At 47.8% G+C, this 22,795-nt stretch overlaps 1 protein-coding gene and 1 non-coding gene across 5 annotated transcripts in view; both read left to right on the top strand.

Moving 5' to 3' along the window:
• The window catches only part of NCAPD2 (non-SMC condensin I complex subunit D2), a 29,884-nt gene extending 7,492 nt beyond the window's left edge, over positions 1-22,392 (top strand). For 2 of the 4 annotated variants that reach the window (XM_027594860.2, XM_027594858.2), the window contains exons 3-32: positions 3,603-3,678; positions 3,960-4,018; positions 4,505-4,683; positions 4,993-5,135; positions 7,255-7,382; positions 7,455-7,578; positions 7,751-7,898; positions 8,855-9,052; positions 9,374-9,508; positions 9,606-9,693; positions 9,791-9,971; positions 12,037-12,161; positions 12,728-12,961; positions 13,254-13,428; positions 13,692-13,776; positions 15,701-15,834; positions 16,204-16,336; positions 16,429-16,513; positions 16,590-16,757; positions 17,029-17,198; positions 17,990-18,101; positions 18,174-18,297; positions 18,379-18,534; positions 19,610-19,787; positions 19,860-19,954; positions 20,380-20,460; positions 20,572-20,755; positions 21,442-21,568; positions 21,655-21,816; positions 22,056-22,392. In XM_027594860.2, coding sequence (XP_027450661.2) covers positions 3,603-3,678; positions 3,960-4,018; positions 4,505-4,683; positions 4,993-5,135; positions 7,255-7,382; positions 7,455-7,578; positions 7,751-7,898; positions 8,855-9,052; positions 9,374-9,508; positions 9,606-9,693; positions 9,791-9,971; positions 12,037-12,161; positions 12,728-12,961; positions 13,254-13,428; positions 13,692-13,776; positions 15,701-15,834; positions 16,204-16,336; positions 16,429-16,513; positions 16,590-16,757; positions 17,029-17,198; positions 17,990-18,101; positions 18,174-18,297; positions 18,379-18,534; positions 19,610-19,787; positions 19,860-19,954; positions 20,380-20,460; positions 20,572-20,755; positions 21,442-21,568; positions 21,655-21,816; positions 22,056-22,141 — 4,073 coding nt within the window. In that variant the 3' untranslated portion in view covers positions 22,142-22,392. The remainder of the gene's footprint in view (positions 1-3,602; positions 3,679-3,959; positions 4,019-4,504; positions 4,684-4,992; positions 5,136-7,254; positions 7,383-7,454; positions 7,579-7,750; positions 7,899-8,854; positions 9,053-9,373; positions 9,509-9,605; positions 9,694-9,790; positions 9,972-12,036; positions 12,162-12,727; positions 12,962-13,253; positions 13,429-13,691; positions 13,777-15,700; positions 15,835-16,203; positions 16,337-16,428; positions 16,514-16,589; positions 16,758-17,028; positions 17,199-17,989; positions 18,102-18,173; positions 18,298-18,378; positions 18,535-19,609; positions 19,788-19,859; positions 19,955-20,379; positions 20,461-20,571; positions 20,756-21,441; positions 21,569-21,654; positions 21,817-22,055) is intronic. The other 2 variants (XM_027594862.2, XM_027594861.2) reach the window with 1 other exon arrangement.
• Positions 4,100-4,428, top strand: LOC113923290. The gene has a single exon (XR_003520287.2). It is a non-coding gene; the product is annotated as a small nucleolar RNA U85 (small nucleolar RNA).
• Positions 22,393-22,795: the final 403 nt, after the last annotated feature.

Raw genomic sequence — 22,795 nt, 5'->3', positions numbered from 1 at the left:
CCATGTCGGGCTCTCTGCTCAGTGGGAAGCCTGCCTCTCCCTCTCGCACTCCCCCTGCTTGTGTTCCCTCTCTCGCTGTCTCTCTCTCTCTCTGTCAAAATAAATAAAATCTTTTTTTAAAAAATCACAGAGGATTTGTACGTAGTTGGACATCCTAACATTATAATCAGGTCAATGCCAGCAGTGATACTTGGAGTACAAGATTCTGGCTTTACTTTCAAGGCAAACCAACTTGGTATTGCAGAAAAGAAGAATTTGGTGGAATTCTTTCCTTCCCTGTCCTCAGAAAGAGCTTGATGTATAACTTGGGTCAAAACCTAATTCCCATACTGCCTTGTCACTCCTACATGTTGTAAGACATAATTCAACTCTACTCCCTTGATACTGAAGTGTTTATCTAGAAGCGGTAGGATCAGGATGAAAAGAGCACTGGGCCTGAGAATCAAAAGACACTGGGTTTTCAAAATGTAATATAAAGTGGTAACAAATACGTTATAAGTGTTTCACATAATCACATTAATGAGTCGGGAAGAAAAGAACTAACCTACGTAGCTTTGAAAAGCAGTAGTATTTTGACTATATACTCTGGAAAAAAGAACTTTACACAATTATTGTAAGCTAACTTAGTAAACATTTTTTTATAGGACTATAGGTTAGCAATTCTGAAACTTTTTTTTTAAAGGTTTTATTTATTTGACAGAGAGAGACACAGCGAGAGAGGGAACACAAACAGGGGGAGTGGGAGAGGGAGAAGCAGGCTTCCCGCTGAGCAGGGAGCTCGACGTGGGGCTCAATCCCAGGACCCTGGGATCATGACCTAAGCCAAAGGCAGACGCCCAACGACTGAGCCATCCAGGCATCCCCTGAAACTGTTTTATACTAGGATTAAGTAAATATGTAAATGAACTCATTTTTTAATATATACACATATAAAAATAGATGTAGGGGATATGTGTGCCTATACACATACATGCCTGCTATTCTCTACTGAGGGCCTAAAAACTATGATACTCCAATAGCAGTCAGCCTAACTAGTGCCTTGAACTTGGTTTCTAGATGCCTTACTTCCATAAAGAAAACCAGGACTCTGTTGAGCATGGTTGATTCCAGGACTGGGCCAGGGAAAGTACAAGATGAGCCTGGAATATCTTGTGGTACAAGAAACTGGGAGAGCGAAAGTAAAGGGAATATGTTGAAAGGACACAGGTCAAGTTGATGGCACTCCCAATGGTCAAGTATGGGATAATTTGAGCAACAAAATAGATCGTAGGAGGAATGGATTAAAACAGAATAAAAGAAATGTCCATGGGTCTACTCCAATTTGAATAAATAACTGAGGGGAGGGGCACCTGGGTGGCTCAGTTTGTTAAGTAGCTGCCTTCGGCTCAGGCCATGATTCCAGGGTCCTAGAATTGAGCCCCGCCTCAGACTCCTTGCTCAGCGGGGAGCCTGCTTCTCCCTCTCCCTCTGCCTGCCTCTCTGCCTACTTGTGCTCTCTCTCTATCTCTCTGTCAAATAAATAAATAAAATCTTAAGAAAAAAATAACTGAGGGGAAAGGGATAGCTCATCCTTCTAGTGACATTCCCATTAGTGTAGAAGGAATGCTGGAGATGGAAAAATCACCATATATGGGCACCGGGCTGGCTCAGTTGGAAGAGCATATGACTCTTGATCTTAGGGCTGTGAGTTCAAGCCCCGCATTGGGTGTAGAGATTACTTAAAAGTAAAATCTTAAAAGAAAGAAAAAAGAGAAACCACTGTATAGTAAATACCTCAGTGATAATTGTGGCAGGCAAGAATCATGGACAGATGCCTAAAATAGTGGGCAAAATGTGATGAGAGACAGGATATTTGCAGAGGTGCAAATATCTCCCCACAAGATGCTTAATTACTGCAAAGGGGAAAATAGTAACTTTACAGAGGAGATACCTACCTTTGACTACCAAGTGGTCAAAGTTAACATACTAATAAGGTATTGATATCATGTACTTCTTGGTATGATGCATTGAAAAGACCCAGCCTCCCTTCTGCATTCATCTTGCCAAAAATGCGTAACCTCAATCTAATCATGAGAGAATAGCAAACAAACCCAGACCAAGGGACATTCTACAGAATAACTGAATAGCACACTTTGAAAGTGTCAAGACTGAAAGGCAAAGATGAGAAGAGACTAAGGAGACATGACAACTAAATGCATTGTGGGATCCTGGATTGGATCCTGGACCATGAAAAGGACTTAAGTAAAACAACTAACAGAATTCAAATAAGGTCTGTAGATTGATTAATAGCATTGAGTTAATGTTAATTCCTTAGTTTAGAATAGATTCTTGTGCTGTAGTTATGTAAGATGTTAATGTTATTAGAGTGAAAAGTATAAGAACTTTGTATGAGGGCACCTGGGTGGCTCAGTCGGTTAAGTGTCTGCCTTCGGCTCAGGTCATGATCCCAGGGTCCTGGGATTGAGCCCCACATCGGGCTCCCTGCTCAGCGGGGAGTCTGCTTCTCCCTCTCCCTCTGTTGCTCCCCCTGCTTGTGCTCTTTCTCTCTCAAAAATAAATAAATAAAATCTTTATTTAAAAAAAATAATAAAATATGGGTGCCTGGGTGGCTCAGTCGTTAAGCATCTGCCTTGGGCTCAGGTCATGATCCCAGGGTCCTGGAATCGAGTCCCACATCGGGCTCCCTCCTTGGCGTGAAGCCTGTTCTCCCTCTCCCACTCCCCCTGCTTGTGTTCCCTCTCTCGCTGTCTCTCTCTGTCAAATAAATAAATAAAATCTTTAAATAATAATAATAAAATAAAAAAATTAAAAGAAACTTTGTACGTTTTTTGCCACTTTTGTAATTTCAAAATTAAAAAAAAAAATAGATCCTGAGTTTGTGTTCACTACAAACTACACTGAACGAGTCACACAACTACTCTGAGACTTAGTTCCTTTTCCCATAAAATAGGCATAATGCCATCTGCTTTATCAAACTCAGAGATGTAGTGGAACTCAAGTAAGTCTTTCATTATAAAACAGGACAAGTGTAAGCTATTATTATAATAGGTTACATTGATGGGGCACCTGGGTGGCTCAGATGGTTAAGCGTCTGCCTTCGGCTCAGGTCATGATCCCGGGGTCCTGGTATCGAGCCCCACATTGGGCTCCTGGCTCGGCAGGGAGACTGCTTCTCTGTCTCCCTCTGTCTCTCTCCCTGCTCATTCTCTCTCTCTCTCTCTCTTTCTGTATCTCTGTGTCTCGAATAAATAAAATCTTTAAAATAAATAAATAAATAAAAAGGGGCACCTGGGTGGCTCAGTCACTAAGCGTCTGCCTTCGGCTCAGGTCATGATCCTAGGGTCCTGGGATCGAGCCCCACATCGGGCTCCCTGCTCGGCGGGGGGCCTGCTTCTCCCTCTCCCCCTCCCCCTGCTTGTGTTCCCTCTCTCGCTGTGTCTCTCTCTGTCAAATAAATAAAATCTTAAAAAAAAAAAAAAAGAAATGAACGGTCTCTTTTTGTGATTCAAACAATAAAAGTAATTAACTCGATTTTCTGCCGTGAATAGAATTTACCAAAAAGCCCTCTCCTCTTTATTAATTAGTTTCTTCCATCTTTATAGCATTTCAGGCTGCCTTCCGAGCTCAGGGGCCCCTGGCTATGCTGGAGCACTTTGATACTATCTATAGCATTCTACAGTAAGTATAAAGCACCTAGCTGGCTGGTACTTTTAAGAACTGTTCGCTGTCGACCCTAACTTTGCATGTTAGTCCTGAAATTCCAAATTATAGGTTCACTGATAAAGGCTTTGGGTGCTGATATCTCTACTAATGAGCATTGACCCCAACTTAACACCACATTTATTCAGTTGAGCAGTTTCACAGATATTTTTAAGTATTAGATTCTTCAGGTTTGATCTGACCTAGAATGGGCTCTGCAGTTTCCTGTCTCACCCCCCCACACTTTCTTTCCCTCATAGTCACTTTCGAAGTATAGATCCTGGCCTCAAGGAAGATACTCTGGAATTCCTGATAAAAGGTGTTTATGGGTCAGGGGGTAGGGGATGGAAGGTGTTTGTCGCTGTTTGTTTGTTTGCTTACTGTTTCCTACATTTTATCAGCCACGTGATGATATCAAGGCTGTGGTGATTCAGTTGGTTTGGCTAAGCCCGGGTACCTTTGACCTATTAAGGTCTGTAATCTTGGTGGGCAGTACAGAGTTGTGTGTGTTCGCTGTAAGGGCAGACCAACAAGAAATATTCCCTACTTTTGAACTACCTCTCTTCAACAGAGGTGGTTCTTCCAGTCTCCAGAGAGAAACTGGGGTAGCTGGAGTGAGAGAGTGGGGACAGGGCATGTTCAGGGTATCGAGGTCGGAGGTCCCAAAGGACTTGGCTTGTGTTGTGACCACTGAGAGATGAAACACAGATCTTTGGTAATCTGATGGCTGCAATTGCCGGGTGTTTTGAAGTCGGGGTGTATGAGGAAAGTGAATGAAGCCAACTCCAGATTCTGCCCCTCGCAGTGGTGTCCCGTCATTCCCAGGAACTTCCCACTATCCTGGATGATGCAGCTTTGAGTGTGTCAGATAGGAGCGCCCACCTAAATGCTCTCAAAATGAACTGCTATGCTCTGATCCGCCTCTTGGAATCCTTTGAGACCATGAGCAGCCAGACAAGCCTCATGGACCTGGACCTTGGGAAGGTAATTTGAAGTTTCTGGCTCACTTAATGTGGGGACTGGACAGATAGGGGGATGGATGGGAAAGAAGGGACTCCAACAATTCTGGGAGTCCCTTCTGTCCTTATTTACGGTTTATGGGAAAATACTCAAAAGTATCACAGCATATTCTTCCCTGACAAGAAACTCTTCTATATTTTGGAATTTGTTTATGTCTTCTTTGTTAGTTTCTACCTTGTCTCAATACTGGGTAGTTTGGGCACTCAGACTCGCAGATCTTGACCCGATTTGTTTTCTTATTTTTCCCTACATGTCCATATGGTCCTTTTTTAGGGAAAGAAAGCCCGGGCCAAGACAGCCCATGGCTTTGACTGGGAAGAAGAGAGGCAGCCAATTCTTCAGCTTCTCACACAGCTGCTCCAGTTGGACATTCGTCACCTGTGGAACCACTCAATAATTGAAGAGGAATTTGTCAGGTGGGTGGTTAAGATGGCTACGGGTAATTGTGAGCTATGAGGAACAAGTACCCTGTTGCTAGATATGTCTTCTTTCTGAATACTTCATTTCATGCCTCACTTCTACATAACACGTAGAAGTCCACTCATTAACACTGAATTAGGAAGTAGATGACAAATGTTAGAAACTGCCATGAATTTCTCATCTTTAATGCCCATTTATTCATTTATGACGTAGTATTTGCTGAGCATGGCTGGGTACATGGCTGGTATTATGACAGGCACTGGAAACAAAAGTTTCTGCCCTCTCAGAGTTTATATTATAGAGCAGAAGATGATTTTTAAAATAAGTAAAATAGGGGCCCCTGGGTGGCTCAATCGTTAAGCGTCTGCCTTCGGCTCAGGTCCTGATCCCAGGGTCCTGGGATCGAGCGCCACATCAGGCTCCCCGCTCAGCAGGAAGCCGCTTCTCCCTCTCCCACTCCCCCTGCTTGTGTTCCCTCTCTCGCTGTCTCTCTTTCTGTCAAATAAATAAATAAAATCTTTTTTAAAAAATAAGTAAAATATATGGTGTGTTTTATAGGTTATTACTGTGGAGAACAAGAGAGGAGGGGATGGGGAGTTTGATGGAACAGACTTGTGATCTTAAACCAGCTGTTCTAGCAAGACCTCTTTGAGGTGGTGACATTTGAGCAAAGACCCAGAGGAGTCCATGTGAGCCATGAGAGGATCTGGAGGAATAGCAAGGGCAAGGAATGGCACAATGGAACAGCGGGTACAAAGACCCCGAGGAGGGCATGTGTCTGGCACGTACAGATGATAGCAGCGAGGCCAGAGACAGGGCAGTGGGGCAGATGAGAGGGACAGGCGGTGTGGAGCCGACTGTGCAACTGTTTGGCCATCATGGTGACTTTGGCATTTTCTCAGCGTGACGTGGGGCCACTTGAGGATTCCAAGCAGGTGAGGTGGTCTGACTTGGGCTTTAACAGGATCATCATGCTCTGGCTACTGTTACATTACTAAGAAGGGAAAGGAAGAAAGCGGGACACCAGTTAGGGGGCTGTTGCAGTGACTTGGGCAAGAGATGGTGGGAGTTTAGAGCCAAGAATGGCAGTGGAGATGGGGAGAAATGCATGGATTCTGTACCTGTTTCCCGAAGGTAAAGCTTACAGGACGAGCTGACAGATGTGTGTGAGGTTTGAGGGAGAGTCAAGGATGACTCACGCAGGGTTTGGGCCTGAGCTTTCAGAAGAACGGAGTTGGCAGTAATTGAAATATGGGGAAGACTGTGGGGCATGTTTTCAGGGGGACAATTAAAAGTTCTGCTTTGGATATAAAGTTTGAGATGCTTATCAGACATCCAAGCAATGTTGTCCGACTCTGATGTTGAATATACAAATCTGGAGTGTGGGAGAGAGGTTTGAGCTAGGATACCCATTTGGGAATACAGTGTATTTATATAAATGGTATTTATGGCCCCAAGACTGAATGAGATTACTAAATCAGTAAGCGTAGCTAGAGGAGAGCAGAAATCCTTATTGTACCCTGGGGAGGGGAGTCTGGCATCTGGCCAGATGAAGTGTGTTTCCAGGAGAATGGCGTGATCAGCTGCATCCAGTGCAGCTAAAAGGTTGATCCAGATGAAGACTGAATTAACCATGAGAAGTCTTTGGTTACTTTCTCCTACCTTTTATCATATATTTGGGTTCTGTGTAGGCATCATAACTGGTTGAAAGTTGGTAATTTTGAAAGACAGAGTACCTATCTAGAGTCAGCAAAGCAAAGCAAATTGGCGTAGAAGGTGATTAGTGGAATGAAGAAAGGGACGCCTGGGTGGCTCAGTCAGTTAAGCGTCTGCCTTCATTTGGGGTCATGATCTCGGGGTCCTGGGAACTGGCCCCGCGTCGGGCTCCCTGCTCAGAGACGAGTCTGCTTCTCCCTCTCCCTCTGACCCTTCCCTCCACTCATGCTCGCTGTCTCTTATTTTCAAATAAATAAATAAAATCCTTTGAAAAAACAGAATGACGAAAGCTAGAAGCCCCTGTCTTTGGGGGCAGGAGAGGGAGAATGAATGAGGCAGGGCCCCAATAGAATGGGTTGCACACAGCTGACTTCATCATCTCCCTCCCTTCCTTCTCAGTTTGGTTACTGGCTGCTGCTACCGCCTCCTGGAGAACCCCACCATTAGTCACCAGAAGAACCGCCCCACCCGGGAGGCCATCACGCGCCTGCTCGGTGTCGCCTTGACACGTTATAACCATATGCTCAGTAAGTTAGCCCTCTGCTTTGCCCCACGTTTTCCATTTTGCCTATGATTTCTCACCGTTAGTACGTCCACAGGTGCCACTGTGAAGATCATCCAGATGCTGCAGCACTTTGAACACCTGGCCCCCGTACTGGTGGCGGCTGTGAGCCTGTGGGCAACTGATTATGGGATGAAGAGCATAGTGGGGGAGATTGTAAGGTGACTCTTCTCTAAGTTTCTGATTCTCCTCTCCCTCAGGGGGAAGATACAGAAAGACTGGAAGTACATTCTCTGTGCACGGTAGATTTCTTCAGATATGAGATAGCAGTCTTACTTTTCCTTACTAGGAACTGAATTTTCTTGCCGTGGCTGTGTTTTCTTCCCTGCATAGAGAGATTGGGCAGAAGTGTCCCCAGGAGCTGAGTCGGGACCCTGCAGGGGCAAAGGGCTTTGCAGCCTTCCTGACAGAACTAGCGGAACGCATCCCAGCCATCCTGATGTCCAGCATGTGCATTTTGCTGGATCACCTGGATGGAGAGGTACGTGGTCCCCTGGGGATCTCAGGTTTTTCTGGGGACTTTTAAGTCCATTGCTGAAGGCTGTTTCTTTTAACAAGAAGATGGCTTTCCCATGAAGTCAGGTTATCTAAGCATAACTCGGTGGCAGTTTCTTCCTGCAGAGAAGCAGATAAATTTCATTGACTGAAGAGCCATTTATTGATCCCCATTTCAATATCAGTTGGTTTTATCCAGGTCTGATGGGGGGGCTGGCAATTCCGCACCTTAGGTCTAGTGAGAGTCACTCAGCTGTGATTCTGAGTCCCTTCCATTCCTCAGGATGAAGCCCCTTCCGTTCTTCTTACCACCTCGCTCGCCTGCACTCTAAACAATGCCATCTCTCAGTTCTTTCTGCCTGGCTGCCTTCCAGATTGATGCAGGGCACTTCTAGGTGAATGTCAAGGACAAAGATAGTCTACTCAGTCATCTAATCTACTTTAACTTCTTGTGCAAGACCCCATTCTCTGGCTTCTGGCCTGGCAAAACCCCAATCCTTATTCACCTGATTCTGCAGTGGACTTGCTTGGCACCCTAGGGCTTACTTGTGCTTCTCCATGTCTCATTTTTTTGTCAGTAAAATGTGAGATGAGGAGTGGGGGGAAGAGGGTGTTTTATTAGTAAGGATCAAAGGCTTTGAGGCCTCCGATGAAAGGTAGAAATGAATGCTTTTCAAATGTGTATAGATGTGATGAGCCTTATGGGGAAAAATTGTTTGGGGCTCTTGTTTATTTTTTCCCTGTGTTCTCTGAGCAGACAAGGCCCCTTCCAGTGACCTCGGGTGAATACGTAAGCAGCTGACCAGAAAAAGTCATAGTGAAGCAAACTTACCCTTAACTTAAGGCCTTGTCACTTGTGCCTCGACAGGCTCAAGAGTTTGGGGAAGGAGAGTTAGGATTGGAGCGCGGAGCCCTCAGACCAACTCTGGTTCTCTCCCTTAGAATTACATGATGCGCAATGCTGTGCTGGCAGCTATGGCAGAGATGGTCCTGCAGGTTCTGAATGGTGATCAACTGGAAGAAGCAGCCCGAGACACCAGAGACCAGTTCTTGGACACCTTGCAAGCCCATGGCCATGACGTCAACTCCTTTGTGCGGAGCCGTGTTTTGCAGCTCTTTACCCGAATCGTCCAGCAGAAGGTGAATAACCTGCATGGTAAAGACATACAGTACTCTGTGTACAGGCCAGAGAAAAAAGGAATCCAGTGTCCCACAGAAGAGTCCAGGATTCAGATTGTTCCTGGCAGTAATAAAGGTCTTCCTCTACCAAGGACAAGAATGCCTGGCTCCGTTTAAGGATTACACTGTATCTTAACCACTACAAAGAGAAATTGTTTTATATCTCATAGAAAAGTTTCTTTAGAATGAGCGGGTAGTTATGTAGAGCGTACTTCAAGATCATCTTGAGCAGAATGGATGATGTGGGATGTGAACCCCTCCTTCTCTCCCTCCCCCACACAGGCTCTCCCCTTGATGCGTTTCCAAGCAGTGGTGGCCCTAGCAGTGGGACGTCTGGCAGACAAGTCAGTGCTAGTATGTAAAAATGCCATTCAGCTGCTGGCCAGCTTCCTTGCCAATAATCCCTTTTCCTGCAAGGTAAGTAAGCTTGATCTACCCAAAAGAGAAGGAATTAAATGGAAATAGGGATCAAATTCTCTAACTAGTGACCCTGCAACTCATTTGACCTTGGCAGCTTAGTGACACTGACCTCGCTGGACCACTGCAGAAGGAAACCCAGAAATTAAAAGAGATGAGGGCCCAGAGACGAGCTGCAGCTCCTTGTAAGTGGTTCCTGCGTAGGATTCCTCACCCGAGACACCCGGCTCCCTGCCGTCAGAAAGTCCGAGGAAAGAGTCTAAGTGAGACTTTCTCATTCAGCTGCAGCGCTGGACCCAGAGGAGGAATGGGAAGCCATGCTGCCAGAGTTGAAGTCTACTCTGCAACAGCTGCTAAAGCTTCCCCAGGAAGAAGAGGAGATTCCTGAGGCAATTACTAATACAGACACCACTGAAGATGTGAAAACACGCATCCATCAGTTGCTTGCCAAGGCTAGTTACAAGTATGTGAAAGATTCTCTAATGACCTTTTTATGTTTAGAATTAACTTTTGAGGAACAAGTGTTTCTTTAAGATGAACTTTACTTAGGGTATGCTGCCACCAGGTGATGGTAGGTGTTTTCATTGTAGTAATGGCCTGAACACCAGATTTATGCCAAAGGCATAGTCCACAATTAAGCCATGCTTTTCTACTTTTAGAAATGTTTAAAGAGACTTCACTAACAACTAACTGTAAATAACATTATAATTAAATATGCAAAAGCTCTCCACTCGAAGAAGAGAGCCTATAAGTATAATTCTAGTTCTGTAGTTTCAAGTAAGTTGCTTAAACTTCTTGGGCCTCAGTTTCATTATTTGTAAAATAAGAAATTGGTGAGGGGCACCTGGGTGGCTCAGTGGGTGGAGCATGCGACTCTTGTTGATCTCAGGGTCATGAGTCCGAGCTCCACATCAGGTGTAGAGATTACTTAAAAATAAAATCATTAAAAAAGAAATTAGACAGTACATTCACATGGTACAAAATTTAAAATTATAAAAAGGACATGTATTGTAAAGTGCCTTCCAACCCTATTTCCCATCCACTTGGTTCTCCTTTCCACAGGGAAGCAACATTCTGAGTTTATTGCATATTCTTCTAGAGATAACACAGACATGTTGTGAAACGTATGTTCTTTTCCTCCCCTTCTTACGCAGATGATAGAATTTTCTACCTGCTGGTCTACCACCTTGCTTTTTTTCACTGAACCATGTATCATAGTGTTTTTAATATTTATGCATAAATAGCTGCCTCATTATTTTTTATGGCTACACGGAATCCCATTGTATGGATGTACCATAAGTTAACCAGTTATTGAACACTTATTTTTTGCAAACTTTGACTTAGCAAAGTTTTTTATTGTTATGTTAATCACCATACATTACATCATTAGTTTTTGATGTAGTGTTCCATGATTCATTGCGTATAACACCCAGTGCTCCATGCAGAACGTGCCCTCTTTAATACCCATCACCAGGCTAACCCATCCTCCTACCCCGCTCCCCTCTAGAACCCTCAGTTTGTTTTTCAGAGTCCATCGTCTCTCATGGTTCATCTCCCCCTCCGATTTCCCCCCCTTCATTCTTCCCCTCCTGCTATCTTCTTTTTTTTTTTTTTAACATATATTGTATTATTTGTTTCAGAGGTACAGATCTGTGATTCAACAGCCTTGCACAATTCACAGCGCTCACCATAGCACATACCCTCCCCAGTGTCTGTCACCCAGCCACCCCATCCCTCCCACCCCCCCCACTCCAGCAACCCTCAGTTTGTTTCCTGAGATTAGAATTCCTCATATCAGTGAGGTCATATGATACATGTCTTACTCTGACTTATTTCGCTCAGCATAACACCCTCCAGTTCCATCCACACCATTGCAAATGGCAAGATCTCATTCCTTTTGATGGCTGCTTAATATTCCATTGTAGATATACCACATCTTTTTTATCCATTCTTCTGTCGTTGGACATCTTGGTTCTTTCCACAGTTTGGCTGTCGTGGACATCTTAGCAAAGTTTTTAAGCAGATGTTTGATGTAAGTAGGTTTGTGACCTTTAAAATTTGGAAAAGCCTTGGGCGCCTGGGTGCCTCAGTTGGTTAAGCGACTGCCTTCGGCTCAGGTCATGATCCTGGAGTCCCGGGATCGAGTCCCACATCGGGCTCCCCGCTCAGCAGGGAGTCTGCTTCTCCCTCTGACCCTCTTCCCTCTCGTGCTGTCTCTCATTCTCTCTCTCAAAAATAAATAAATAAAATCTTTAAAAATAAATAAGTAAATAAAATAAAATTTGAAAAGCCTTATTTGAGTTTCTTGAAGACTATATAGTAAAGCCTTGTCACTTGAGAAACGGGAAAAGTGTTTTGAGCTCTACCCTTAGTAGGTGCTTCTCAGCTTTGTAAGCATGAGAAGTGTTCCTTTTCTTTGGGGCAGTAGGTCTAGCTTCTTGATGGAACCATGAGGTAGGCTCCGTGACAGAAGGCTGCAGTGATGCTTTTGTGGGTCCCGAGTTGGTAACAAGTCAATGTTCTTCCAGGCAGGCCATCCTTGTCGCTCGAGAAGCCATAGGCCACTTCCAGGAGTCTGAGCCTTTCTGTCACATGGACCCAGAGCAGTCAGAGGAGACCAGGTTCCTGAATCTCCTGGAGACTGTCTTCAAAGGTAATTCCTTTTCCTTTTTCAGTTAGCAAACAAAACATTTCAGCTAGTATATGTGGGCCATGGACTTTATGCCAGATGCTGACCTGGCTAACAGAACCCAGTGCTGAAGAAATCCAGAGGAGAGTTTGCAGTGGCTCTGCTCCAGAACGGAAGCAGCCCAAGGGCCTAAGATTGATAGTCATACGCTGTGAAAGGATGTTTCCAAAACCGTAGAGGACTTTAGAAATCTTTATTGAGAAATGAACCAAGATGTTTTAGCGTAGGTTCTAAATGTGTACCTTTGGGGCGCCTGTTGGGCGTCTGCCTTTGGCTCAGGTCATGATCCCAGAGTCCTGGGATCGAGCCCCCACATCGGGCTCCCTGCTCAGCGGGGAGCCTGCTTCTCCCTCTCCAGCTCCCCCTGCTTGTGTTCCCTCTCTCACTGTCTCTCTCTGTCAAATAAAATCTTTAAAAAAAATAAATGTATACCTTCCCACTGTGGAAACAAATATCCAGGGATGTTAGAGCTGTTGGATTGCCCCATATGCCCTCAAGCAGTAACCATCCTGTAATTCTCTAACTCCTAGGCCCAGCAGCTTCCACACAGAATACCCAGGGGCCGGCAGGGAACATGGGCCCAGAACAGACAGACTGTAAAGACAAGCCCAGTGTGTCAGAGTCTGGGAAATCCCAGGAAAACGATGAACTGGTGAAGCAGGAGATGCTGGTGCAGTATCTGCAGGATGCCTATAGCTTCTCTTTGAAGATTACAGAGGCCGTTAGCATCATCAGCAAGATGATGTATGAAAATACAACAACAGGTATATGCCAGCGTCCCTCTCTACAGAGAGGGACTGGGCCTTGGGGCTGGAAACACCAGTCTTGTCCATATGTTACTGATGACTATTTGCTCCTTCAAAAGGCAGGGATTCTTTATTTCTGTTGACTATGTATAGCCCCATGGAGCATGCGCATTTTAACACACAGTATTTCACGATAGGGCCATCTGGGAGTTGACATTCTCGGGGAGAATGAGGAGAGCTGCCACTTCTAGCTTTAAGTACTGGGGAATTTGGCCAAGCAGATGGGTGACATTTGTGTCTGTCCTCTCAGTCGTACAGGAAGTGATTGAATTCTTTGTGATGGTGTTCCAATTTGGGGTACCTCAGGCCCTGGTCGGGGTGCGCCGCATGCTGCCTCTCATCTGGTCTAAGGATCCTGGGGTCCGGGAAGCTGTGCTTAATGCCTACCGCCAACTTTACCTCAACCCCAAAGGGGACTCCGCCAGGTATATGTGGTACTTTTGCCTTTGCCAGCTTTTCTGAGGTCAGCTTCTCATGGGACGTCTGGCAGGGATGGGGGCATCCTATTGGAGGAGTTCCAAATCCAGAGGCCTGTAGATCTGTAATGGGGCTCGGGGTGGGGCTGGACTTCCAGTCAAGCCCATCTTACATAGTTATCCGATGCTGTGGTCAGATAGCCCTAATAACCTGTGTGCCGGGTTCGAACTTACCAGTTTTTAATGACCTCTGCTCTCTGCTATTCCCACAGAGCCAAGGCCCAGGCTTTGATTCAGAATCTCTCTTTGCTACTAGTAGATGCCTCAGTTGGGACCATCCAGTGTCTTGAGGAAATTGTAAGTCTCCTTTCTTCTACTTTCTTCTACTTTCTTTCTCTTCTTTTCTTCCTTCCTTTCTTTCTTTTTTTAAACTTATTTATTTATTTAAGTAATCTCTACACCTAGCATGGGGCTCAAACTCACAACCCCAAGATCAAGTATCACACATTCTTCCAACAGAGCCAGCCAGGCGCCCCCTTACTTCTACTTTCTTTATTCATTGAACAAGTATTAGTGAGTGTAAGGTTACGGTGTGTTCAGCAATTTACTCAGCCCCACAAAGTATAAGATTGTTTTCAAGTTCCCAACTTAAAAGGAATCAACCGTATAGTGGGCAGCCAAACATAAAACATAGAACGATGTAGCACATAGGTAATTAGTGCCAGAAAAAGTGGCACAAGTAATGTTTATGGTAACATAGTAATACTTCTAATATCCCAGGCGCTGTTCTCAGCAGTTTGCTCGTGCGAACTTCTGTGATCCTCACACAATCCTATGGGGTGATACTGTTAATGCACATTTTACAGTGAGAAGTCTGAGGCACTGAGAAGTTAAGGAACTTGGCTAATTACAGCTGGTGCGCCGGAGAGACTTGGGCAATAAGAGCTCTGGACAACATACTCTTAACTTCTGTGTTACTCTGATGAGTCCCAAGTGGGAAAGAGAACAGTGTGAGGTAGGTGGTAGGACTTAAGCAGGGTCTTGATGAGTATGATATAGAGAATCAGAGAAAGGAGGGAAGGACGTAGATGGGAAGCCAAGGAAGAGTACAGAGTTGTGGACTGAAGATCGTGTTCGGGCTGGAAATTGTTACCTGGAAAAGCTAATAAAGTGGGAGTGTCAGTTGGAACTGGATTGTAAAGGTCCGTGAAGGCCTTTCACACGTCCTGGACTTTCCTGGTGTTCGCCAGCATTTCACTGAGGCAGATTTGCTTGTGTGGCATTTGGACTGTGGGGCCCGAAGGCAGAGATGGTGCTGACCACTGGCCTCCACTAGGTGGAGTGTGATGCCGGCCGCCTTTCTCTCTTGCTGGGGGAAAGGAGAGCCTGCTGGCAGCCACTGGCCTGAAGTCTTGTAGGCTAGCTCCTGGTCCAGAGCCCCTACCGTAGGCAAAGAAGAGCTATTTCTACAGGATGAGCAGAGGTGTGGCATGAAGAAGTAGCTGTTTGGGAGACTAGTCCAACACAAACACACGGGTTGGTGGAGAGGAGGCTGCTGTAACTGTGCAGTGTCGGGGCTGGACGGGGTGGGAGGGAAAGCTATGGAACTGCACTTAATGGTAGATGGAGTTTAAAGGAAGAATGGGGGGTGTGCCTGGGTGGCTCAGTTGGTTGGGCATCTGCCTTCGTTCGGCTCGGGTTGTGATCCCAGGGTCCTAGAATCGAGCCCCGCATCGGGCTCCCTGCTCAGCGGGGAGTCTGCTTCTCCCTCTGCCTCTGCCACTCTCTCTCTCTCTCTCTCTCGAATAAATAAATGAAATCTTTAAAAAAAAAAATGAAGAATAGGTAAGACTACATGAGAAAAAATTAGTTGACAGTGAAGTTCTAAGTACATGTGACTGAGAGTGCCGGTACTCTGGGAGAAGGCAAGGAAGGATGGAGCCTTCTGTTTTAGACACGTTGAGTTGTGGTAACAGTAACAAGACCTATTAGAAATCTCTCAGATGTGGTCAGAACCACGGTTCCACACACAACTGAACAAGGTTACTTTCATTATGTTGTCTTAACAAATGTAGTTTTGAGGCCATGTGGGTGGAAAAGTGACAGAGATGAAAATACCTCCCCAAACCCCAACTTCATGATTCGAGCCTCCTCCTTCCTTTGCTGGGCCTAAGTATTGCTTTTACCCACTTCAGGTTCTCTGTGTTCTTTTCAGAGAAGTGGACCAGGGAGGGGGCGAATCATTATTTTCTGGCCTGAGCCCTTTTTCTTTTCTTTTCAGCTCTGTGAGTTTGTGCAGAAGGATGAACTGAAGCCAGCAGTGACCCAGGTGCTGTGGGAGCGGGCAATCGAGAAGGTCCCCTGCTCTCCTCTGGAGCGCTGTTCCTCGGTCATGCTTCTTGGGATGATGGCGCGGTGAGGCTCAGGTCCAGACAGGCAGTAGGAATAAGAGGGGAAGGGAAGGCTCTGAGAAGGTTCCCTTCCCTTTGGCACCGGCAGTCAGGCCCGGCAGCTGTACATGAGTTGGCTACCTCAATGAAAAGTAAAAATAAAATAGTGCAAGTACCAGCCCCCACCACCCTCCCCCCGCCCAGCCCAGCAGAAATAATGGGATTCAGTCCAGCAAGAGGGATTCTGAGGGCCAGCCATATTAGAGCCTCTCCTGTAGTGCTCCAGGGCTCTCAGAAAGCCTTGCACCGAGTGCCATTACCCACTCCACTTGGCATTATCCCCTACAGAGTGCTGTTCCTGACTACCTCTAACTCTGTGGCTTCCTTCCGCTAGAGGAAAACCAGAAATTGTGGGAAGCAACTTAGACACACTGGTGAGCATAGGGCTGGACGAAAAGTTTCCACAGGACTACAGGCTGGCCCAGCAGGTGTGCCATGCCATTGCCAATCTCTCTGACAGGAGAAAGGTATGCAGGGGTCTCCAAACCAAGGAAAGTGGGGGGGTCCTCTTATCCACTCTCAACACATACCCACGTTTTGTCTTTGCTGTTCTCGGCAGCCTTCTCTGAGCAAACGTCACCCCCCCTTCCGGCTGCCTCAGGAACACAGGCTGTTTGAGCGACTGCGGGAGGTAATCACAAAAGGTGAGCTATCATGAAGGCCTTGGGCAGAATCGAGTCCTTTCTCTGCAGTGGGTAACTTCTCCCTTCTCCTCTGCAGGCTTTGTGCACCCAGACCCACTCTGGATCCCATTCAAGGAGGTGGCGGTGACCCTCATTTACCAGCTGGCAGAGGGCCCTGAGGTGATCTGTGCCCAGATATTGCAGGGCTGTGCGAAACAGGCCCTGGAGAAGCTGGGAGAGAAGAGCAGCACCCAGGAAGGCCCGAGTGAGTGGGCAGGCAACCAGATTCTACTGCTTTCCTTGTCAGGCCAGAAGCCGCTGCCAACATCGCTTCGTACAGCAGCCCGACCTGCCCCCAGACCACTCTCTGTCACTCAGATCGGACCAGTCGCTACCACCGCCCCCCACCCCCACCTCTTCTTCGCGGCTTTGCGTATGGCCTGTGAGCAAGAGGAAGAGCCTTCAGAACAGGGTGCAGGGTTCTGTGAAACCTGATTTTGTCTTTTTCTCCCTGCTTTCCCTCTCCCCTCCTCCAGAGGATGCCCCCATGCTCCCCACTTTCCTGCTGATGAACCTGCTGTCCTTGGCTGGAGACGTGGCTCTGCAGCAGCTGGTGCATTTGGAACAGGCAGTGAGTGGAGAGCTCTGTCGGCGCCGGGTTCTTCGGGAAGAGCAGGAGCAGAAGACTAAGGACCTAAAGGAGAAGGTGAATAAAGTGCCTGGGCATTTGGGTTTGTGTCCCAAGCCTTGCCCAGATTTGTTTCATGGCCTGTTGTCATTCACATTTCCTCTGGGGATCCCTGCTTTCCTACTGTTAAATAAAATGAGGAAGAGGCTCTGCTCCTTATTGTTGCTACTCTGCGAAAGATTAGTGAGAACAAAGATGGAGCAGTCCGTTCACCATCACCCAGGAAGGAAGGTTTTAGGGAAACACAGGGCACTGAGTTAGGGACCTCAGGCTGGCCCCCAGAGGCGCTGCTTATGAGGACGAGCACACCCCCGGCCCCCCCTTCCCATCAGCCTTCGTCACTGGGCCTGCCACCTGATGGGGACATTGTGTACTCCACTAGAGGCAGTGATGTCTTGCAAACCAGTAAGACACAGAGCCTTGCAGCCGTGGAATAAGGTCTGATCTTTGTGACCTTGAACCACTGTCCACGTGATCCGTCTATTGACCGTATACAGGAAACGACCTGCTTCCCTGAGGATGGGTTCCGAGGTGGAGGCATATGCTTTGGCAACTTGAATATAAATGCCATTTGTTCAATTTTGAATTTGCCAACTCAGATTTGGCAACGTGAAAACAAAACTACAGAGACCTAGTTCTTTTCCTCTGGAATTCAGGAGCCCTCCCTCTCCACAGACACATTTGGCAGTTGTAGGAGGGGTTGTGCAGCACCAGGCTTTCCCCAGATGCAGTCCTGCAGAATGAAAGATAGGCTGCAGTCAAAAACGCTGTCCCGGTTGAGCTGTGATGTCTGGTTTCTTCCCCACTAGAACACCAGCTCTGAGACCACCATGGAGGAGGAGATGGGGCTGGTGGGTGCTGCTGCTGATGACACGGAGGCAGAACTCATCCGCAGCATCTGCGAGAAGGAGCTGTTAGATGGTAAGACTGGCTGAGGGGCTTGCTCCCCGGCCAAGATAACCCGTCCCAAACCGAGAGCTGTTCTGCTGACAGGCACACAGGTCCTGGCTGCCTTTGTTCCGCTTCTGCTCAAAGTCTGCAACAGCCCTGGCCTCTACAGCAACCCGGAGCTCTCTGCGGCGGCTTCACTTGCCCTGGGCAAGTTCTGCATGATCAGGTAGGTCCTGGGGGCAGGAGCGCCCGCTCTGAGAGGATGGGGATCGACGGTCTCCCTGATGGTCCTCTCCTGGCCCCCTAGTGCCACTTTCTGTGACTCCCAGCTTCGTCTGCTGTTCACCATGCTGGAAAAGTCCTCACTGCCGATTGTCCGGTCTAACCTCATGATTGCTACCGGGGATCTGGCCATCCGCTTCCCCAACCTGGTGGACCCCTGGACACCTCATCTGTATGCTCGGTAAGAGAGCCCTCATGATACTTCTATTTTTTTTTTTTTTAAGATTTTTATTTATTTGACAGAGAGCACAGAGGGAGCGGCAGGCAGAGGGAGAGGGAGAAGGAGAAGCAGGCTCCCCGCTGAGCAGGGAGCCTCATACGGGGCTCAATCCCAAGACCCTAGGATCATGACCTGAGCCGAAGGCAGACGCTTAACTGACTGAGCCACCCAGGCACCCCCCTCATGACACTTTAGCAGGCCTCACCAGCTCTGGGAGGATGCAGTTCAGCCAGTATAAGAATCACTAAAACTGTGTTTGCTCTTTAACATTACCCTGAACATCTGCTTGATACTTGACCTGTACAGGCCCTGGCTAAATATGGCCCCAAAGGGATTGGCGCCTTTATCCAAAGCCTTGGCTACAAGCTTGGCCTCTTTCCCCAATCCATTTTCTAACTGCTTCTAGGATGTCACATTAAGAAGGGGTAATAGAAGGGCACCTGACTGGCTCAATCAGTAGAGCATAAGACTCTTTTTTTTTTTTTTTAAAGATTTTATTTATTTATTTGACAGAGACAGTGAGAGAGGGAACACAAGCAGGGGGGGTGGGAGAGGGAGAAGCAGGCTTCCCGCTGAGCGGGAAGCCCGATGCAGGGCTCGATCCCAGGACCCTGGGATCATGACCTGAGCCGAAGGCAGACGCTTAACGACTGAGCCACCCAGACACCCCAAGCATAAGACTCTTGATCTTGGGGGGCACCTGGGTGGCTCAGTTGTTAAGCGACTGCCTTCGGCTCAGGTCATGATCCCAGGGTCCTGGGATCGAGTCCCGCATCGGGCTCCTTGCTCAGCAGGGAGTCTGCTTCTCCCTCTCCCCCTGCTTGTTCTCTCTCTGTCTCTCTCGCAAATGAATAAATAAAATCTTTAAAAAAAAAAAAAAAGACTCTTGATCTTGGGGTCATGAGTTCAAGCCCCACGTTGGGGGTAGAGTTTACTCAAAAAAAAAAAAAAAAGAAGAAGAAGAAGGGGTAATAGATTCCTGCTGAGGGCCTTTCCTGCCAGCGTTGGTCCCAGTGACTTAAGATTTCATTCTCAGGCTCCGGGACCCAGCTCAGCAAGTTCGGAGAACGGCGGGGCTGGTGATGACCCACCTGATTCTAAAGGACATGGTGAAGGTAAAGGGGCAGGTGAGCGAGATGGCCGTGCTGCTCATCGACCCCGTGCCTCAGATCGCTGCCCTGGCCAAGAACTTCTTCAATGAGCTTTCCCACAAGGTGAGAGGCAACCAGGCAGCTGCTGAGGGAACAGGCACACCACTGTCTCTCTAACGTAACTCTCTCTCCCAGGGCAATGCGATCTATAACCTCCTTCCAGATATCATCAGCCGCCTGTCAGACCCCGAGGGAGGGGTGGAGGAAGAGCCTTTCCACACCATCATGAAGTACGGTTCCCTGGGCCCAGGAGCACATTTTTCATGTAGCACATGCTTAGGAATCAGACAAACCTGTGTTTGAATTCTAGCTCTGCTACTTTTTAGCTATATGGCCTTGAGCGTTGACTTAACCTCTCTGTGCCTGTTCCTCCTCTAGGAAATGAGGCTTAGGATACTTGCCCCTTAGTTCTTGAGAGGATGCAGCACAATCACGTTTCTAACGTGGTAGTCACACAGTGGTCCTCACCATCCGGCAGCTGCTTTTGTTATAAATTCCCATTCTCGGTGAACATGTCTCTGGGGATGGGGCGGACCTTTTTCTGAGGGCACAGGAAGAGGGCAGGAGGAATGGCCAGGAGGGTGACAGAGGGCTGGTGCTGGGGGAGGGATGGCTGCCCCTGGGACCTCACACGCCCACATCTCCCCTCCCTCAGGCAGCTCCTCTCCTACATCACCAAGGACAAGCAGACCGAGAGCCTGGTGGAGAAGCTATGCCCGCGCTTCCGCACAGCCCGGTAGGCTGCCGTCCCCCTGGGGCAGCCCTGAGGCCGTGGGAGCCTGCCGAGGAAGGACGGGCCTTTGCCTCTCCGCCCCGCGGCTCCTCACGAGGCCCTTGCCGTCTGCAGGACTGAGCGGCAGTACCGGGACCTGGCTTACTGCGTGTCACAGCTGCCCCTCACAGAGCGAGGCCTCCGCAAGATGCTGGACAACTTTGACTGCTTTGGGGATAAACTGTCAGATGAGTCCATCTTCAGTGCTTTTTTGTCGGTCGTGGGCAAGCTGCGGCGTGGGGCCAAGCCCGAGGGCAAGGTGAGCCTGGCTGCCCGCCGCCCTCCAAACACTGGCCCAGCCCGCCTCACCTGCCCCAGCCCGCACTGCAGCCAAGTCACCGGCACCGCCTGAGACTGGCTCTTTCCGTCTCCAATTCCCGTTTGTTTCTTTTTATCTTTTTTAAAATAAACTTTATTTTCTAGAGCAGTTTTAGGTGCAAAAGCAAAATTGAGTGGAAGGTACAGAATTCTTCCATATGCCCCCTGCCCCCACACATGTACAGCCTTCCCCACGATCAGCGTCCCCCACCAAAGTGGCACATTTGCTACAATCGAGGAACCTGTGTTGACACATCATTATCACCCAAAGTCCCTAAGTCACTCTTGGTGTGCATTCTCTGGGTTTGGACAAGTGTGTAATGCCCTGTGTCCATCATTGTAGTATCATACGGTGCAGTTTCACTGCCAAAGAAGTCCTCTTTGCTCCCCCACTGACCCTCTGTCCCCCCAACCCCTGGCAACCATTTATTTGTTTTACTGTTGCCACAGTTTTGCCTTTCCAGAACATCCTATATTTGCAGTCATGCAGTATGTACCCCTCTCAGCTTAGGTTCTCTCGGTGATCTACATTTTAAGTTTTCACCATGTCTGCATGGACTTGTCTCTTTTCCATCATAGAAGTAACTGTGTCTCCAGGCCTGCTCTTCGTCTCTTCTTCCCTTCCAGGCTATAATAGATGAATTCGAACAGAAGCTTCGGGTCTGCCACACCAGAGGGTTGGATGCAGTAGAAGACCTTGAGGTTGGCCAAGGGGGTAGCCAGAGAGCCGCATCAGCCAAGAAACCGTCCACTGGTATGTGAGACAGCCTCACGGGTGAGAGATCCGGCCCTCCTCTCAGAGGTTCCTTTTTTGGGGACTCGTGTCTCTGCCTTTTCCAGTCTCTAAGCGGCACCAGCATCTGGCTTCTGCAGCCTCATCAGACGGTGACTTTGTCACCCCCAAGCCCTGCCGTATTGCCCATCGGCATCAAAACACTCAACAGCGAGTTTCAAAAAAGAAACCCAGAATCGTCTTCTCGAGTGATGAGTCCAGCGAGGAAGGTATGATGCTCCCTCCCGGCCTTGGTCCAGAGGGGGCGTAATTTGGGGGGTGAGGCCGGTTCTGCTGGGGTCCTGCTGTGTAGATTGTCTCCACCCCCTCCCCCGAGGTGTCTTCCCCGCACACAGTTTGGGTTTTGTTTCTGCTGCGTGGTCTGGGGCCGTCCCACTTGTTGCCTGAGATCTACTTTTCACCATCTTTGTGACTCAGCTTTTTCTCATTCCTCCAATCCTCTGAGTAGAGCTTTCAGCAGAGATGACAGAAGATGAGACACCCAAGAAGACCACACCCATCCGCCGAGCACCTCCTCGAAGGCACAGGCCCTAAGAGGTCATGTTGCCTGTTCCTGTCCCTGCTGTGCAGGGTGCCTTGTGGTGTGACCTAGAAGTCCATTGCTCTTGTAAAATACTTGTTTGCCTGTCTTCTTGTCTTTTTAATATATAATGGTCTTTATAATGTAAAGCGTCTCTCTTAAACTAGCCCAGCTGAACTGAATTGAGCTGCTTTCACTGGAATATATGTCTGCCAGTCTCCTTGTTTCCTAGTGAATAAATGTTTTTATATACTTTTAGACATTTTCCTAGGCTTGTCTGTTTCATCTTTCACATTGGACCAGATGCAGGAGGCAGGGAGAGGATTATCAATCCAGAAAGAGGAGCCCCAAAGTCCTGGGGCCTATCTCAAGATCGGATAAGCTCCATTCTCCCTCGGTGCCTCACCTTCCCCTTCTCGACCTCCCCACACTGCACAAGTGACAGGAGCAGCGAAGCACGCAGTGTCTAGTCTCCAGATCAACGCGCTCCACCTGGGGGCGGTTTTGCCCTCCAGGAGACATTTGGCAATGCCTAGAAATTTTTTTGTCGTCACAACCTAGGTGGGAGGGATGCTGTCTATCAGCATCTAGTGGGGAGAGACCAGGGATGTTGCTAGATAAGGTATCATGCAGAAGACAGACCCCACAACAGAATGATTCAGCGCAAA

The sequence above is a fragment of the Zalophus californianus genome, chromosome 9, assembly GCF_009762305.2.
Source record: "Zalophus californianus isolate mZalCal1 chromosome 9, mZalCal1.pri.v2, whole genome shotgun sequence".
NCBI lineage: Eukaryota > Metazoa > Chordata > Mammalia > Carnivora > Otariidae > Zalophus > Zalophus californianus.
The sequence above is the reverse complement of the archived record's forward strand: the minus strand, read 5'-3'. Positions and strand labels throughout refer to the sequence as shown.